Here is a 20,760-nt window from a genome sequence, read left to right on the forward strand (position 1 = left end):
GCTTAGCGGTATTTCACCTGTTGCTGCATTCTGAGTTCAAATTCCACTGTGGTCGACTTTGCCTTTCATCCTTTCGGGGTTGATGTAACCAACTAGTGCTCTCCCCAAAATTTCAGGTCTTGTGCCTATAGTAACCAAGTTTGTGGAGATACCTAACAGCTGTTCTGGGACTGACATCAACTTGTTCTGCTATGTCAGAAACCTTGCAAAGAGGATTATCCTCCACACTTCTCTTAGCAAAGAGAAGGGTCCTGTCAGAGGGCCCTGGTCAACCTGGGTGAGGTGATGTGGGCTCCTTCCCTCTCGGGTGAATTGCCTCTTTGAAATTCAGACAGTTCCGAGGCTTCTTTTGTATGTGTCATGATTAAACAGTCACATGTAGAAACTGAAATAGAAAAATGTCGATTAATAAAGAATAATAAACCTTTACAGGTCAGAATAAACACAAAACGATGTTTTATGGGGTGTCTATTTACTTCTGTCATGTCTGTGTATATATATATATATATATATATATATATATATTTTGAGCGTGGCCATTGCCAGTACCGCCTGACTGGCTCCTGTAGGATTTTCGAGCGAGATCGTTGCCAGCGCCCCTGGACTGGCTTGTGCAGGTGGCACATAAAAGACACGTTTTCGTACGGGTGACACGTAAAAGCACCCACTACACTCTCTGAGTGGTTGGCGTTAGGAAGGGCATCCAGCTGTAGAAACTCTGCCAAATCAGACTGGAGCCTTGTGTTGCCATCCGGTTTCACCAGTCCTCAGTCAAATCGTCCAACCCATGCTAGCATGGAAAGCGGACGTTAAACGATGATGATGATGATGATATATATATGTATTCACTTGAATATAATATTAAAGTATTAACGCATGATTTCACTCATATTGCAACTATATAAATGAATGAGTTGTTGTTAAATATCAATGTCACTGTCATGAAACTGAATAGGATATTCTTGACCTGTTTATATAAATGAATAACTATTTCTCTTTAATGTTACTGTCATACAATGATATTCATTGTCAGGCTTTAGTTCCCTCTCTCTCTATATATATATCCAGCTATATATATATATTTATATATATATATATATATATATATATATGTATATATATATATATATATATATATATATATATATACACACACACACAAATATATGTGTGTGTATATATATATATATATATATATATATATATACACATAGAAGACATGAATAAAAAGCTTATTCCTTATTCCGTGCTGTTTTCTGCAAGCGCGCCACCCTAATTGCAGCCCCTATTTGTTCTATGTACTTCTCAAGATTTTTACTCACTGTTCCCAGGGCTCCTACAATTATTGGTACTACTACCACCTTTTTCATGAACCACAACTGCTTAACCACCCAAGCTAACCTGTCATATCTATCAACTTTTCTTTCTTCCTTATCGCATACCTTGTTGTCAGCTGGGCATGCTATTTCTATGATCCAGCATCGTTTGTTTTCTTTCTCAATTAACGCTATGTTTGATTTCCTATTTTCTATCTCATGGTTGCACCGAATCATAAAATCTCATAGGATCTTTGCATTATTATTTTCGATGATGCCTTCGGGTTTATGTTTGTACCACTTTTTTGCTCTGGGCACTGGCAACGATCTCGCTCGACTGGCCTTCGTAGGATTTTCGAGTGAGATCGTTGCCAGTGCCCCTGGACTGGCTCTTGTGCAGGTGGCACATAAAATACACCATTTTGAGTGTGGCCGTTGCCAGTACCGCCTGACTGGCCTTCGTGCGGGTGACACGTAAAAGCACCCACTACACTCTCTGAGTGGTTGGCATTAGGAAGGGCATCCAGCTGTAGAAACTCTGCCAAGTCAGATTGGAGTCTGGTGTAGCCATCTGGTTTCACCAGTCCTCAGTCAAATCATCCAACCCATGCTAGCATGGAAAGCGGACGTTAAATGACGATGATGATGATGATGAAGTCCATACTTGTTGCAAAGTGTCCAATGGACAATCCTTGCTATATTGCCATGATGTCTCTTATATTCTTTCTGGGCTTGGTGTTCAGTTTTCTTGGGTGGTGGAGTTCCTTGAATGGCCCTAGATTGAGGTTAGCTTATATTAAGGTTGCATCATCTTTCATTGCTTGTGCACCATAAGGCTGGCAGAATTGGTAGCGCATCAAACAAAATGCTCGGCTGCATTTCTTCTGGCTTTACACCAGAATTCAAATGTCACTAAGGTTGACTTTGATTTCATTCTTTCAAGGGTTGTAGAAATAAAGTACCAGCTGATCACTGGGGTCTGTGTAATTAACTTACTCCCTCTCCCAAAATTGCTGGCCTTGGGCTAAAATTTGAAATCAGAATTATTACCAACATCATGGCTACCCCCACCATCTTCCTTTGGCCGAGAAAGGAACGACAGGCAGTTTTCCTGTCTGGTGACTATGGCAAAAGAGGTTGTGGTTTGGGTGAGGCTGAATGGGTGAAGACAGACGGTTAGGGTTAGGGCTTTATGGTTAGTGTTGGGGAAAAAAGTCAAAATTGAAGAAGTTGGGGAGGAAAGGTGGGGGAGGGGGAATTTCACAATGCCGATTTTTGGCACTTTTCCCGAACCTCCGTATCCGAAAAAGGGGATTTTTGGCAAAAAAAAAAAATTTAAATAAACAAATTTAGGAGAAAATGGGGGGAGGGAGTCTTTCCCATCACTGCTTGTGTGTGTGTGTGTGTACCGATATTTCTTTCTTCTTTTTTTTACATTATATTCCGATATAATCGTAATTTTAACAATCTAAAAGGCATTCGTAAAAAAAAAATTCATTAAAAAATATGTACTTTTCTGAATGTTAAGAGGAAACAAATTGGAGAGAAGTACACACGCATACACACTAACTCGTTGCATTATAAATACTATCTGTAAATGAAACAATAAAAATATGCAAGACATTTCTCAAGTTTAAAATGTAACAGTGTCTTAGTTATTTTCATTCCAACAAAAGGAGCTTTGTAACTTTGTTAGAAACTATCTCCTTTCTCAGAGAAAGAATTTAAAAAATTACAAACAGAACGGAACATACTTTACTTCTTTACTTTTATAATTCATACGTTTCTTGAAAAAATTGATATTTCACACACTAATAGTGAAACACAAAAAGAGATTTTAGTTGAAAATATTTATCTATTCAATTCAAATAAACCTATTGTTGCAATAAAATATACTTCATAACCACCATCCTCCCACCGACCACTGCGCGCACTCTTTCACCCAGTCTTAACACTTCGTCTGAACGTCTCGTCTTGGGTCTTCCTTTTAATTATATTTAAGTAGGTTTCGAATGACATGAACCTGTTTATCTTCGTGATTTTACAAAGCAAACTAACCAACCATTACATATATATAGACACAGCAGTTGTACATGGCTTCGCCCAAATTTATTAATATCTATAATATACAGGTAAAAGCTAAATGTACTTATTTTACCTATATACTTTTGGCTATTAATAAACAAATCTGAGCTGACCAAGCCTATATGTATGTTTGTGTGTGATGTATAATCTAAAATTTCATTTGTTTTATTCATTCGACTGCAGCCATGCTAGGGCACCGCTCTGAAGGGTTTGGTACTATTCTATTGTAACCGCAAAGTTACAGGCACATAAACAAACCAACTCCGGTTGTCATGTGTTGAGTGGAGGACACACTTACACACACAGCATAGGCAGTTGCACTGGGCGCAAGATTGCAGAAAAAAAAAAACTGAAATAATAAATAAATATATTGCCCTTCCTCTCCGCAGTACATGCATTATCCCGGGCCACCCTGCATTGCTGATCCGAGAAATAGCAAGTTATCCGGCCTTGTCTGAGGTTATTGCTAACTAAAATAATTAAACTAGTCCTGTAGGAACCAATTTGTGCATTATATATATATATATATATATATATATATATATATATATATATATATTATATACATACGTGTTATATATGTAGTTAAATTACTCCAAATTTTCAATAAAAAAAAGGGCTTTTGAAAAATAAAATGGAAATAAATATCTTAAATACGTCCCATCGTACCTTGAAACCTAAAGTTTTTCCACGAGAAGAAATGAAAGTTATACTTTCATATAATATGTTTCCTTGTTTGTATTATTCAATGGGAAACACGCACACACACACACGTATGTGTGCAGACGTGTGTAAATTTATCATTGAATGTACACAGTATGAAAATAAGAGCAACAAATAGTTTTAGGAGTACATTATTTTTTCTGTTGATCCGACCTATAGGGTGATCAAAGTGTAAGTTCATTTATATGTGTGTGTGTCAGTGTTTATCACACTTTCCTGTTCACATTAACTCTCTCAACCTTATTCCGCCTAAATTTTAGTCTGTTTCTGTGAATAAGCAATGATTTAAGGAAACAATAATAAGCAAAAATAAAAATATACAAAATTAAGAAATACAAAGAAAAAGTCGAAGCGAAATAAAAAGATTTTAAACTTTTCCAAAGTTAATTCTTGATCACCTTAGCAATGTTTTTACTTCCTTTTCTTTTTTTTTTTCTATTTACCTCATTCTGTAATTAGTCACACATTCACGCACGTGGGAGGAGGGTGGGCGACATTTGTTTAAGTCTGTGTTCATAAGTGCGTACATCTAATGTGCGTGTGTAAATTATCTAGCTTTAAAATATTATACATACATAATATATGTATTTGTTTATACATATATAAAATCTATTTAATATATATATAAAATATCTAACACACACACATATATATATATATATATATATATATATATATATATATATATATATATATATATATATATAAATGGTGATGCGAACAGGAAAAATAGAACTCAAGATATGAGGATATGTATATTAGTATATTATTAATATTTAGCAGAAACAACAGTGACTCAAAAGAGTCGAGTGCCAATACACGAAACTCTCGGCCCTTGAGTCACTTTGTTGCGTCTGCTAAATACGTATATCTTTTCACTAGCGTATAAAATACTTTTATTTCCATATATAACATATAGACTTGTACATCTTTCAAAACATTGCCATTTTAAATTAATAAACATTTATTTACGCGCAACTGGTCGCACACCACGAAGTTTAACCCCACATAAGTTTTTTTATAATGTTTTTTTCTCGGGTACCTTATATATGGAGTAATGTATGTTGACAGGAAGAGGAGGGGGACTTCTCCTTTACTTCCTGTCTTCTTTTCACCTGTTGGACATCGGACACAGGTGAATATTTACTAATGACAAACTGTTGTATTTCATAAACGTCGTCCTCATCCTGAACAGAAAGTTTGGATACACATTATTTAAAAACAAGATAAAACAAGACAAGACTGGTAACATTTAAAGGAGCTTCGACATTTACTTTTCGGTGGACTGTTTTCTGAAACTGATTGATTTAGAATGAAACCTATTTTATCACCTGCCACTTGATTAGTAGGTCATCGTTACTCACCTATTGAAGGCGGTTGGTGACATTGTTGTGGCTGCTTTTTTTTTTTTTTCTTTTTTCCGCTATATTCATTTCTTTGTTATATTTTTTTTTAATAACCAGAAGCCATTTTGAACTTGTTTCAGGTATTTCAAGGTGTGTACTGCAAAGGTGTTTTACATTACTGATGTAGTTATTAACTGTAAAACGTTTAACGGGATAAATATTGTATTGTAAAAGAAAATAAGTTACAAAAGAAGAGGAGAAAAAGGCGGAAAAAATGAAGAGAAGGCCGAATTGTATTGGGTTTCCCAGTTCGGTAATTGTGATATTTGTTTGTATTTTAGTATTTTCATTTACTTGGAGTGATTCTACAAGTAATGGAAAACCTTTTGAACTTTCTCCAAAGGACAAATTCGATGAAATAATGGATAAGTTTACATCGGTAACTGGAGAAAATTGTCGTTCGAAACACTACACAGATCTTCGTTTGGATAACGATCGAAAAAAAGGTGTTATATCTCAAGTACCTCGTTATAATACTTTCTTGTCAACTGTTTATTACACGAACAGATCTTCTCTGTTGCACGCTCACAACTTGGCCCTTAATAGGGCATTTTACTACAGTTATATCTATCAGGAACTTAACAAGAGCGAGGCCTTAGGTAGACAACCAGGTTTTGAATACATCTACTTCTCTTTGGCCGCTGATGTTTCTGCTGGAATTAGTATGATAAATGGTAGTGGACTGTTCTTTGACAACAACTGTTCGTATCCTAATTGGTACACGACGTTGAAAATCAACGGTACTTTACCCCTTTTTGGCCCCAAAGCTTGGCGAGTGGATGACTACAACGAACCCACAAATTGGTTGCGGGAACCTACAAACAATACGATTGACATTCACGATTTTGGAGCCGGTCGAAGTCATAATTATACCAACCCTGCCTACAAACACAGCCCTTGGTACTCTAAATGGTTACCTGATCTCGACAGTAATTCGGACACACTGAGGAAATATACCTACAATGTTGGTATTCGACGATCAGAAAAGACTGGTGAATTTCTTACTGACACTTTCCAAGTATCCTCTTTCTTTGGCCCACCTCAACCGGGTAGTCAAGAAATGGCCATCCTTCCTGTTACCTTCACCGATCCTTATTTTGATTGTGGACGATCAAATAAATGGATTGTTAGTGCAACATCTCCTGTTGTTGAGTTTATGCCTCGATATTCGAACTTTACTCATTTAAGAAGACCTCAGTAAGTATATTATATTTATATTATATTTCTCTCTTTCATATCTTGTGTTTCTAAGAATATACAAAGGCGAATTAAGTTTTAGTTAGATAATTAGAATCGAGTTTATAGCTGTATGATTTCACTTGAAATTAACGACGCTTTTATTTTACTTTGGGTACACTGGAATGTTAGTCGAACTGTCCCACTTTGAGATTCCTGAATATCTAACCTACCTATCTATATTTGAAAAATAGAACGTGGGGGAATAAGAGATGTACAGATGGACAACGTGAGAGATTACAAGTCGATTTAATATTCGAGAAGTGATGGACAGAATGTAAAAGCACACAAGAATCAAAGTTGTGCACAGTTCGCCAAAAGAGGAAAGGAAAAAAAAATGGCATTTTGGTTGAACCCTTTACAAAAGAGTATGATATGTTAAATGATGGATGATATGATATAACACGAACATGGAAGTAGTAGCAAATTGCAACATTTGTTTCTGCACCGGACACCTGAAGTGGCTGATGCTAGTACCCGCTGACTGGCTCCCGTGCCAGTGGCATGTAAAAAGCACTATCCGAACATGATCGACACAGGACCACCTGTCTAGCCCCCTATGCTGATGGCATGTAAAAAGCACCCACTACACTCTCGGAGTGGTTGGTGTTAGGAAGGACATCCAGCTGTAGAAACATTGCTAGATCAGATTGGAGCCTGGTGCAGCTGCTGGCTCTCCAGACCTCAGTCAAACCGTCCAACCCATGCCAGCATGGAAAACGGACATTAAACAATGATGATGATGGTGTATTTCGTGTTATGCTTAGAGGCAATGCACAGCATCAGAATTTTAAGCTCAAGTCAAATATAACAAACAACTCCAAATTGTTCCTAAAGTATCTTCATAAATGGAGTCAAGACTGGCTGGTTTGTGCTGGCATCAAGTTGTGTAAGTTATATATGTGTGTGTGTGTATATATATATATATATATATATATATATATATATATATATACATATAGGTACAGGAGTGGCTGTGTGGTTAGTGACTCGCTTACCAACTACATGGTTCCGGGTTCAGTTCCACTGCGTGGCACCTTGGGCAAGTGCCTCCTACTATAGCCTCAGGCCTACCAAAGCCTTGTGAGTTGATTTGGTAGATGGAAACTGAAAGAAGCCCATCACATATATATGTTTATGTGTGTATATGTTTGTGTGTCTGTGTTTGTCCCCTCCCCTCCACCATTTTTGCTGGTGTATTTACGTCCCCGTAACTTAGCAGTTCAGCAAAAGAGACCGATACAATAGATACTAGGCTTACAAAGAATAAGTCCTGGGGTCGATTTGCTTGATTAAAGGTGGTGCTCCAGCATGGCCACAGTCAAATGACAAACAGGCAAAAGAAAAAATATATATGTGTGTGTCTAAAACTGTCACTCTGTTAGTTACAACAAGTGTTCCAGCTGATTCAATCAACAGAACAGCCAGCTCATGAAATTAACATGCAAGTGGCCGAGTACTCCACAAATATGCATAACCTTAACATGGTTCTCAAGGAGATTCAGCATGACACAACTGAATGTGACTAGGGCTGGGCCTTTGGATTCCAGGTAGAACTCATTTTTGCCAGTTGAGTGGACTGGAATCACATAAAATGAAGTTTCTTGCTCAAGACAAAGAGTGTAGTCTTCCAATGCTTAAGAAAAAAATCCATAATTCCATAAATTGCAAGATTTGCTTTTGTTTTATTTGTTTATTGTATTTTATTTTACTCTCTTGTTATATTTTTTTTCTTTTAGATTTGTGGCTGTTACAACTATTGATTTGGAATTTGAACGTATTGATTTTAACCCATGTCCAATATCTGAAGGAAATCCCCCACCAAACTATTTTGCTAACACAGCTCGATGCAAACCCACCACTTTAGTGAGAATTATTCATTTAAAGTCTTTGAGTAAATGCAAGGAAATGTGAGGGTTTGAGAGAAGAATACTGGTGACAGATGTATGATGTGTTGAGATTTACCAAGTTTACTCCTCAAATTCATCATCAACTTTGATTTTATTGGAAGGGCATCCAGCTGTAGAAACCATGCCAAAACAGATGATGGAGCTTGGTGTGGCCTCTGGCCTTACCAGCTCTGGTCAAACTGTCCAGACTACGCCAGCATGGAAAACAGACATTTGATGATGACAATTATACATAGGTGTGTGTTAACTAAAATAAGATAACAAGGCCATGACAATTTATGAATAGAAAGGTGGTCTTACAGCTGTTTCAGGGAAATAAATGTTATCCCATCATCAGAGATGAATTAAGAGATTTTTCTCTTAACTCGTCTCTGATGGTGGGATATCATTTATTTTGCTGAAACAGCTGTAAGACCACCTTCTTCTTTATAAATGTCTTAGAAATATCACATTGCTTTGGTCTTGTTATCTTATTTTATTTAACATACACACGCTCAGATACGACCCACCTTAGACTCCTCACTCATACTATTATTGAACCAGGATTTATGGAAGGGAAAGAAAGGTTAATGAAAAAATTGAAGATTTCAGTATTATGTCGTATTCTCTGTCTGAAAATAAAGGAAATGGAGATTGCCATTTTCAAAATTTTTTCCTTTTTCAAACCTTCAAGGCAACAAAACTGTCCAAAATTGGAACTCAGTGGGGGAGTGGTATTTGAAAAAAATTTATAAATTTTCCCAAAAATTTAATTTATTTTTTATTTATTTTATTTTTTTTTTACCAAAATTGCATTTCCCATTATAAGTGCATAGGACCAAAAAAAAAGAAATTGATCAAAATCAGTCTGAAAGTGGGGAAGGAAGATTCATGCATTTTCCAAAAAATTTTTTCATAAAAAGCTTATATTTCATCGTTTGTAAAGGGTGTAATGGAAAAAAATTTGAAAAATCTCTGTGAAAATAGAGAAAAATCCAGCTTATGTGAGTGTGCTTTCCCAAAGCTCTGCCAAGGTATTGTGTTTTAAAAGTTGCCCAGCAAGGACAGGATACTCAGCTAGTGTGTGTGTGTGTGTGTATGTATGTTTACATATATGCATGTATAATAAACTGATATGTATTTTCTTTCAGTGTGAACCATTGAGTGGTTTTGGTTTCCGACGTGGTGGTTACATGTGTGCATGCTTACCTGGATACAAATATCCCTGGTGGCATGATGGACCATTCCTTGGAGTAGAAATAGAAGCTGCTACAAAAGAAGAATATGAAAATGGCTTTGATTGCCTCAAAGTTGATTGTAAGAAAACTCATTTGTTATTTCGTTTATCTTATTATTATTTATATGGCAGCAAAAGCTGGCGGAATTGTTTGCACAGCAGATAAAATGCTTAATGACATTTCTTCCAGTCTTATGTTTTGAGTTGAAATGCTACCAAGTTCAACTTTGCCCTTCATCTTTTGGGGGGGGGGGCAATGAAATAAGCAACAGTTGAGCATTGGGGTCAAAGTAATCAACCTTTGTGCCAATAGTAGAAAGGATTATTATTATTTCTTGGAGTAGTTGGCATTAGGAAGGGCATCCAGCTGTAGAAACCTTGCCAGATCATATTGGAGCCTGGTGCAGCCTTCTGGTTCGCCAGTCCTCAGTCAAACCGTCCAACCCATGCCAGCATGGAAAACAGACGTTAAAACGATGGTGATGATGACAATGATGATTATTGCGAACTGGTAGATTGTTAGCACACTTATCGAAATGGGTGTACCAGCAGCACAAGCTGGACTGGAAGAAACCTGTAAAATTCTATTGTTCCTGGACAACTGCTCTGCACATCTCCCTGCTGAAGTTCTTGTGAAATGTAATGCTTTCAGCATTTAGTTGCCTCCAAATGTGACATCTGTTTTACAGCTTTGAGACCAAGGAATTTAACACTCCATGAAGAGCAACTATAAAAATAATTTTATGAAGTGTGTGTTTGATGCAGTCAACAAAAGAGTGAGAATGCAAGACTCCCTGAAAGAGTTCACTGTTAAGGATGCCATCTATGTAGTTCCAAACGCTTGTAATTATATTGATAAATCAACAGTAACAAATGTCTGGCACAGAATATGGTCAATAACAATGTTTAATGAAAACAACCCTATAGGTAACTAGTTTGGAGGATTTTGTGTCACTAATGAGATGATGATGATATCAAAACTCATAACATGAAAAGTTGATCTTGTGGAAGTGTAAGTGATCTAGAAGAAGCAGACATTGAAGAAATGCTAAACATTGACAGTGATGCACCTGTTGTGCATTCCTTGAAAGATGGGGAAATTGCTGAAATGATGTTAAATACGGATAAGAATGAAGACAGTAGTGACAATGACATAGAGGACACAGGTGAAAAAATTCCCATAGACAATATAATGAAAACTTGTGATCAGTTAATGGCTGGTCTTGAACAACGTGCATTTATCAGTGAGCAATTGATTATGGGAGTTTACTCAATTAAAAAGACATTGATTAGACAGAAACCTATGCTAATAAGACAGATGACACTTGAAGAAGTCTTTAAAAATGACCTCTCTCGTAGTGCAACTTCATCAGCTGAGAATCTGGTTTCTGACCCATCATTGGAAGTTTGCCTGCAACCTGAAGACAACGTTGGTGATACTGACAAGCCCTGTTCTACAACTTAACTGCAGTTACATATTTAGCCCAGTTTGTAGTCTTTCTTTATTCAAATTAGTGTGAATACTAATGCGTCTCTGTACAGAAATATTATGGTAATGTATATACCTGTACTTGTGGATCGTGTATTTTCGTTTTAAATTATCCCACTCTGTGTATTTTAATTCTGATCTTAATTATCTCGCTATTTCATTCACCAGTATATTACTCTATATTTTTCCCACTGTGTGTATATATATATATATATGTGCTTTTGCTACCATAGCAGGGCGTCTGTTTTGATGTCTAGTTTACAGTGTGGGGCAGCTGGCTTTTCTTCTGAAATTTAAAAAAAGTATAAGGCAAAGTTGTCCCTGGTGGAATTTGAACTCAGAGCATAAGGATAGATGAAATGCTGATAAACACCTCATAATAATAATATAATTAATTTCAACCTTAAGAATGGTTGCAGGCATAGCTGTGAGCTTCGGGAGTTTGCTTCCCAACCACTTGGTTTCAGGTTCAAGAATAGTGTTTGTACTGACAGTGACTTCGAAGTTTCAGCCAATTAAGCTATGATTGGACTGTTGTACATTTGAGTACATCTTGGCTGAAAGAATACTGATCTTTTTTTAGTTAAACAACCAGTGTAGTTTGTCTTTTTGTTTAACCCATGCCAGCATGGAAGATAGATGTTTAGTGATGATAATAGGGACAATGATAAAAATTCACTTAATTTTTTCTTTTCTTTTTTGTTTCTAGTTTCCCAGGTAATCCCAAAGAAGAACCCTGTTATTATTGAAAATGTGAAGAAACGGTCTATATCATCTTTTAGTTCTGAGAAAGACGAATTTCTGAAAATCATATTTCCTCAGTCCCACAGGAGTCTCAGATGGCTTCAATCAAATAAAAAATACACTTCAAAAGATTTCATTCCATTACTGTCCAGTAGATATAGGCGGCATGTTCCAAAAGAAGACCTCCTTTCTCGTAAGAAACGCGATCTCTTTGATAATGTCATGTGGATGAGAATGCGAGACATCCTTGAACGTAAAGAAAACACAAACAAAGACAACTGTGCAAGCCTCACAGCAAACCAATTGCTTCTTCCAGGAGATGCCGGGTTCGGTGCCGAGAAGCAGTTTGAATCACAAGGACGTACTGCTCTGAGGCTGGCTCACTTTATTAGTAATTTTCTTCAAAATGTTGATGAGTATGAAGAATTTGGTATTCTTCGAGGTGATCGACGCTTACACGATACCCAGATGTATGGAGAGGTTATTGCTACTGTCATGGGTGACTTCAAGATCGTTGGTGCTGGTGTATTCTTTGACCAATACAAATACCGGATATCACCCAGAAATAACACTGACCCACGATATGTTAATGAAGTAACACGAGAATATTTTGGTCCATTTGCTTGGAAGACTGGTGACAAAACAATTGCCAGAGTAATTGATTTTGCTGGTTTCAAGGAGCGTTACACAAATAAGCGCTGGTTTACAGACATGAAATCTCGTTGGGCAACTAACTATCAATCACTGGAAAAATTTATAACTCGTCCAATGATTCGGTCAGATATCAATGGATCCAGCTTGATTAGATTTGAGTATTACCCACTCACATACCATGCACCAAAATATGAAGATGGAGAATGGTTACGTCCTGTCTTTAAGTGTGATGGCAGAGTTGATGCTTGGGTTCTCACTTATGTTGTTCCATTCTTTGGAATGAATACATTGAAGACTCAAATTGAATTTAAGTAAGTTGCCTCCTTGCTAATTAACCTACCATATTTGATGGAATATTAGATGCAGTTTTGCTAATCTTTATTGGCACTTTTACTAATCTACAGCTCATTCTTACTAGTCTATACCTATCCATAGCTCCTTACTAATCTGTAGTCCTCTTCTAGTTAATCTATAAGTATATTTTAACTAATCTTTTCACTCTCTTTCTCTTCACCTCTTCAGTTCAACCCTTGTAAATATCATTTACTAATTTTTCCACCCTTTTTTTTTCTTAATTTCAGGGGAGTTGTTACAGTTGATGTCGACATCAATTATTTGGATGTAGACCAGTGCCCTGCTGATTTTTATGTTGCCAACGCCTTCAAGAACACGGCTCGTTGTGACTATGAGAGCACATATGTAAGACATTTATTTTACGTAATGTTAGCAAATTAATATTATTAATTGCAGAATCACCATCTTTAGTATCACTGGTGCCAGCATTTGTATATATGCAGTACATATGTTGTGTGTTTTTGTAGGTTCATTGTTATAGATGTCTCTTTTACTTGTTTCAGTCTTTTGACTGCGGCCATGCTGGAGCACCGCCTTTAGTCGAGCAAATCGACTCCAGGACTTATTCTTTGTAAGCCTAGTACTTATTCTACCGATCTCTTTTGCCGAACCGCTAAGTTACGGGGACATAAACACACCAGCATCGGTTGTCAAGCGATGTTAGAGGAACAAACACAGACACACAAACACATACACACATATATATATATATATATATATATACATATATACGACGGGCTTCTTTCAGTTTCTGTCTACCAAATCCACTCACAAGGCTTTGGTCGGCCCAAGGCTATAGTAGATGACACTTGCCCAAGATGCCACGCAGTGGAAATGAACCCGGGGCCATGTGGTTGGTAAGCAAGCTACTTACCACACAGCCACTCGTTATATTTCTGTTGAGATATTCTGATTTTACCTCAATTAATTTTGAAAATAATGAAGAATTTAGTAAAGTCATTATTAAGCTGGTGTTAGGAACATAAATTAACAAGAAATTTAGATGGAAGTCTTTGACTTAGATCACCTGAAAACAGGAACTTTGTATTATAGAACCAGCAGGGGTGGACTCATGTGGGTTGGTATCAAAAGAGTTAACATAAGTGTATGTGTATGTTTTAGCTTCTGTGTAGTTTTTCTGTTATTTGTGATACTTTCCATCTGTGTATAAGTCTATTCCTTATATGGTAAAATCGACAAAAAGAGTTTAGAGAAGCTGCTGTGAGAGAGAGGATGTAATGCTCTGCTCTCTTTCTTGAATTTCTCTCCTGTCAACTTTTTCCTGAAGAAGAACTCAATCCGAAATGTTGGATTTTCAATTCCCCCACAGCAAGTTCACTGCACTCTTTCTGTTGATTGTACTAAATTACATAAGTCTTTTCAACGCAAACTACATAAGTCTCTTTGGATTCTTTTCGTTATAGAGTTCTGTGTTGATACATATCTGTGAGCTTTATGAGTTTGCATTTAGATCGTTTTTGGCTGAATTGTTAAGTAGTGTTTGCTTACCAGCCATGTGGTTTTGGGTTCAGTCCTGTTGTATGGAACATTGGACAAGTGTCTTGATAGTTGCTGCCAAGACAAGTGTCTCACTTGTTGCCAGGACAACCAACTTTTTGTCTCCTTTTCATATATCATCATCATCGTTTAACGTCCGCTTTCCATGCTAGCATGGGTTGGACGATTTGACTGAGGACTGGTGAAACCGGATGGCAACACCAGGCTCCAGTCTGATTTGGCAGAGTTTCTACAGCTGGATGCCCTTCCTAACGCCAACCACTCAGAGAGTGTAGTGGGTGCTTTTACGTGTCACACGCTCGAAATGGTGTCTTTTATGTGCCACCCGCACAAGCCAGTCCAGGGGCACTGGCAACGATCTCGCTCGAAAATCCTACGGGAGCCAGTCAGGCGGTACTGGCAACGGCCACGCTCAAAATGGTGCATCTCATGTGCCACCCGCACAAGAACCAGTCCAGGGGCACTGGCAACGATCTTACTTGGCTTGCCGGGTCTTCTCACGCACAGCACATTTCCAAAGGTCTCGGTCAGTAGTCATCGCCTCGGTGAGGCCCAATGTACGAAGGTCTTGCCTAACCACCTCAGCCCAGGTCTTCCTGGGCCTACCTCTTCCATGGGTTCCCTCAACTGTTAGGGTGTGGCACTTTTTCACGCAGCTATCCTCATCCATTCTCACCACATGTCCATACCAGCGCAATCGTCTCTCTTGCATGCCACAACTGATGCTTCTAATACGCATATATATATATATATATATATATATATATATATGTATATTAGAAGTCCTCAAGTCCTTCAAGTCAAGTTCCCATTAAAGGCCTGTGATATGCAGGAGACTGACTGACTGGGAGAACCAGTCAAGCAGCCCTGGCATCGATCACGTTCGGATCGCTAATTATTTTTATTTGCCTTTATGATCTATTTTAGATTTCTAGTTCTTTCTAGTTCTCTATTTTGGTTTTTAAATATTTTTCGTCGGTTTTCATCAGAAACAGGTTGCACTGTGATGCAATAAGAGTTTATTCTTTCTGTTTCCAGTGTATTCCATTGCAATCCCATTTGAAATTCAAAGAAGGTTCCTACAAATGTGAATGTAAGCAGGGCTATGAGTACCCATTTAATGACCTGCAGTGGTATTACAACGGTCAGACGATGGTTGAAGAATACAGGAAAAAGATGAACAATGAGCCAAACAGGTAAGATCAGTATTTTTGGTACAACAAAAATTGAAACAGGTAAAAAATGTTTTGAGCTGTATGGTGTGTGTGTGTGAAATTAAATAACTGACAAGGAAACAGGAAACTAATTAATATATCTCATTAGCTTACAGACGTTTCTGCTATAAGATGCAAATATAAATGATTCCCCAAATAAACTTGTACTTCATTTTAGAAGCTCCAGTGAAGCTATAAGGTGATGTACAAACACTTAGTTCTGACTGCATTGCATCCCACAGCAGAAACAGCTGTGAGCTAATGAAATTCATTGCATAATTTCCTTTTCTCTTATTTATTTAATTTCACATTACACTCTATGCTCAGCTAATGCTTTTCTTTGAAGCATTTGAATATTGGATTTTAATGCAAAGTTATTAACACTGCCCAAAATTCGAGCATGGCTGTTGCCAGTGCCTCCGACTGGCCCTCGTGCCAGTGGCACGCAAAAGCACCCACTACACTCTCAGAGTGGTTGGCGTTAGGAAGAGCATCCAGCAGTAGAAACTTTACTAGATCAGACTGGAGCTCAGTACAGCCTTCTGGCTTGCCAGTCCTCATTCAAACCGTCCAACCTTTGCCAGCATGGAAAGCAGACATTAAACAACGACGCATGTATATATACACTTATACAACAGGCTTCTTTCAGTTTCCATTTACCAAATTCACTCACAAGGCATTGGTCACCTTGGAACTATCAGAGACAAGTGCCCAAGGTGCCATGCAGTGGGGTTTGAAACCAAAAACATGCAATTGGGAAGCGAGCTTCAAGGAAGTTGCTTCATCTTTTGGGATGCAGGTTATCCACCCATTTAACTTCAGGGATGAGAGGAGAGTTGTGATGTTCATGCCTTTACCATTCATGCCATCACTAACATTTACGATGTTTTTCTGCTTTATTTCTGTTTTAGGTATGATACATTGAAGTGCCGAATTGGTGGAGCTTCTTCTTTCAGAATAAGTTGGATTCTTGTAATTTTAACCATTTTGTACATAAAAATGTTTCAACTGTAGAGCTAAGCTATATTTTTCTCCAAAGAATATTTTTGTATAATCTGTTGCTTAGTAAATTTGTAGTATGGTTCTTTCTATTTTATTTCTCATTTGAAGAAATACCTATCAAACACAAACATCATAGATTTAACAAGATTCTTTAAATTTTCTATTTTGTAATAATTTTTTAATTTTTTTTTTTAATCCAAAGCATCTAAAATAGCCAGGAATTTAAGTCCTTTTTCTTCCCTCAGCTATATTGATGTCTATATATATATATATATATATACACACACACACGTCACTTTTTAATTATTTTTTTTTTTGTTCTTTATGCCTCCATCCTTTTGAATATATTCTCCAGATCATGTTAATTCTAAGACAAGATAAAATATTCCCTTCAAATATTTTCACAAAAAAACATAGTAAAACTTCACCCACCCACACTCAGCTACCATAGTTTTAGGTCTTATTTTGTATTTGAAATGTTTTAATTCGCATTAGGTTATTATATCGTTTGTTTTTGTTTTGTTTTTTTAAATCTTACAGATTAAAAAGGAATTTTTTTCTTTACTAAATGTAGATTTTAACTTCCGATCACTGAAACAAAAACAAACAATAAAGTTGCAAATATTCTTTAGACAAAGTCAAAAGTGCAATGTATAATATATTACATTATATTCATAGATTTTTTTTTTTTTGAACACCCATTATTTTCCTTTTAACCATTCCAACAAAATGCGATATTCCTTGGCCAATCATTGTAAGGGAGATGATCATTACTAGCTAAATGGTGAGATCGGTTGAATTTTAATCAAAGAACAAGGTAGAAGGTGCGGAGATTATATTTAATGGTGGGATTTGTGTCTTGGGACCAAGGGAAAGGATACTTTCAGGTAAGTTGGTATTGAAAATGCTAAGTAAATATCTCAGGATGTTAAGCTTATTGTTTATTATCATCATTTAACGTCTGTTGTCTATGCTGTCATGTGTTGGACAGTTTCACTGGGCTGGCACACTGGAAAGCACACCTTCCAGCATGGACAACGGATGTTAAATGATGATGATGATGATAAACAATAAGCAAAACAATCTGAGATATTTACTTAACGCTTTTGATACTAACTTAAATGAAAGTATACTTTCCTTTGATTTTTAAAAAAGTCTTTTCTCTGCATATTTCTTAGGAAAAGCATTTTCAGTTAATTTTGAAAGAAAAAAAAATGGAAAAATGGGTTCGGAGAAAGGAAATTTAACAAAATGGTTTTTTTGTTATTAAGCTGATATGATTGAAATAATGCCTGAAATTTTAACAAGAGGTTTTAATTTTGATATAAACACTTAAAAAAGGTGGGAGTGTATATGTATCATTGTACCAATGAGTGTTAGAATTAATTTTGAGAATATCAAGAAATTTGGTGGGTGGGATTTAACAAAATTTATTCATTGTTAAATTGATGTGTTTGAAACATAACTTGAAATTGTGATGGGAGTTTTCAGTTTTAATGTGAAATATTCAAAAATGGGTGGTGTAGGGCCTTTGTATCATAGGACCAGAGGGTTTTCCTCATTGGAGCCATTGCTGTGTGGTTAGCACCTTGGGCAAGAGTCTTCTATAGCCCCTGGACTGGCGAAAGCCTTGGCAAGGGGAAACTGTGTGGAAGACCATATACATATATATATATATATATATATACACACACATATACATGTGCATGTGTGTATTTGTCCTCCACCACTGCTTCACAACTGGTGTTGGTTTGTTTATGTTTGCATAACTTAGTGGTTCAACATAAGAGGCCAACAGAATAAGCACTGGTGGTGGGTGGGGATGATTTGCTCAACTGAAACCCTTTCAAGGTAGTGCTCCAGCATGGTCATGATTCAGTTATTGAAATAAGTAAAAAAAAAAAAGTACCAAACTACAGGTCGATTCCTGTATTTAAAAAGTATTGCAAAATGGGTCTTTGGAAAATTAATCATTTTTGCCATAGACACCCTCTCCTGTTGGCATCTTTAACATATTTCATCCGACCTCCTCTCTTTAGACCTTGTACAGAACAATAAAACTAACAGGTCGATGCTATAGACTTGGCCAGGTCATTATCAACCCACTTCATCTTTGTATCAATTATATATTTCTTTGAAAGAAATTCAGATATTATATAAATTTTGTTACTACCTCCTTTTAGCTCTTTTGTCACCATATTCCTGTTGAAATAAACTGTTTTTACTTCAATTAATTTTGAAATTAAAGAAGACTTTATGAAAATAATTCTCACGTTATTAAGCTAGTTTGGGAAATATAAATTCATGATATTTCAATGAAAGGTTTTAATGCAAAGCATTTTGAATAGGAATTTGTATCATAAGACCAGAGATGGTCTCAGTCTGGTATCAAATATGAGGTTTATATGATAAAATAAAAAAATTAAATTTCAATTAAAATTAACAAAACAAAAAAAATTTTAATTTCTTATTAGAAATTCTGATTAATTTTTTTTAAACATTCACTTTTGTGAAATGTAGACTTGTCATTGTGGTTTTTCTTTTTATATTGTTCTGTCTAAATTTGTACATAACTATAGACATATATATACATGTATGTGTATATATATTTATGCATATATATATATATATATATATATATATATAATACACACATGAACACATAGATATATAAAAATGAAACATTTGAAAAAAGTATCTTTGTAAGATTTTGTAATAAAATATTTTATATTTTATTGTTGTATTTGTTATGATTATTGCAATATATATCATCATCATCTTCATTTAACGTCCGTTGGGTTGGACGGTTTGACTGAGCTGTACGAGGCTCCAGTCTGATTTGGAATGGTTTTCTACAGCTGGATGTCCTTCCTAACGTCAACCACTCTGAGAATGTAATGGGTGCTTTTTATGTGCCACCAGCATGGGTGCCATTTGCGTGACACTGGTATCTGCCATGACTGCAATATTGCTCGGCTTGATGGGTCTTCTTCTCAAGCACAACATAATGCCAAAGGCCTTGGTCATTGCCTGCTTTGATAAGAGATTTTTCAGGACAAGAGTTGGCAAATGTCTGGAATTTTCATGAGCTGCTTATAACATTTTTTTTGGTATTTAAAAGTCAATCAAAGAGGTCCAAAGGTGAGAAAAGATAACCACACAGATTGCATATCCAATTTAGACCACCAAGAACTGCAGATATATACAAGGCGACTCAGTGAACAAGAAAAATAACATATCTATACATTTTGTATTATTAAAGTCAATTATACTCTTTTACTCGTTTCAGTCATTTGACTGCGGTCATGCTGGAGCACCGCTTTTAGTCGAGCAAATCGACCCCAGGACTTATTCTTTGTAAGCCTAGTACTTATTCTGTTGTTTTTGTTTGTTTTTACTGAACCACTAAGTTACGGGAACGTAAACACAGCAACGTTGGTTGTCAAGCAATGGTAGTGGGGACAAACACAGACACACAAATATATATATATATATATATGACAGGCTTCTTTCAGTTTCCATCTACCAAATTCACTCACAAGGCTATAGTAGAAGACACTTGTCCAAGGTGCCATGCAGTGGGACTGAACCTGGAACCATGTGGTTGGAAAACAAGCTTCTTACCACACAGCCATTCCTGCGCCTATATTCACACAGCCACTCCTGCACCTATATAGCTACTCCTACTTAAGTTAAATGTGTCTGACATACGTTTCTGCTACACTGATATCTCACAATGTGGTTTCCATTTGCATCCAGTTTGTTCATCTGTGGCTTTATTCAAGGAGATCGCTTCAAAGGACAGCAGTGTGCAACACCTTAAATAAAGCTACACACATATACACGTGAGGGCATGTGGCCTAGTGGTTAGTGTGTTTTGCACTCGTGACCCA

At 36.6% G+C, this 20,760-nt stretch overlaps 1 protein-coding gene across 1 annotated transcript; it reads left to right on the forward strand.

Moving 5' to 3' along the window:
* The first annotated feature begins 5,219 nt into the window (after positions 1 to 5,219).
* Positions 5,220 to 19,602, forward strand: LOC106873574 (uncharacterized). Its single transcript, XM_014921005.3, has 7 exons — positions 5,220 to 6,727; positions 8,506 to 8,632; positions 9,807 to 9,972; positions 12,091 to 13,090; positions 13,361 to 13,478; positions 15,690 to 15,847; positions 16,777 to 19,602. The coding sequence occupies exons 1-7, from the start codon at positions 5,745 to 5,747 to the stop codon at positions 16,877 to 16,879; spliced, it is 2,655 nt and encodes an 884-aa protein (XP_014776491.1). The 5' UTR covers positions 5,220 to 5,744; the 3' UTR covers positions 16,880 to 19,602.
* The last annotated feature ends 1,158 nt before the right edge of the window (positions 19,603 to 20,760 follow it).

The sequence above is a fragment of the Octopus bimaculoides genome, chromosome 19, assembly GCF_046866305.1.
Source record: "Octopus bimaculoides isolate indiv1 chromosome 19, ASM4686630v1, whole genome shotgun sequence".
Lineage (NCBI taxonomy): Eukaryota > Metazoa > Mollusca > Cephalopoda > Octopoda > Octopodidae > Octopus > Octopus bimaculoides.

Bases quoted from the DNA above. Each gene is read 5' to 3' on its own strand.
- LOC106873574 (XM_014921005.3), top strand. From the start codon at position 5,745: ATGAAGAGAAGGCCGAATTGTATTGGGTTTCCCAGTTCGGTAATTGTG. The intron at 8,633-9,806 runs GTGAGAATTATT...ATTTTCTTTCAG, and splicing joins GATGCAAACCCACCACTTTA to TGTGAACCATTGAGTGGTTT. The intron at 15,848-16,776 runs GTAAGATCAGTA...TTTCTGTTTTAG, and splicing joins ATGAACAATGAGCCAAACAG to GTATGATACATTGAAGTGCC.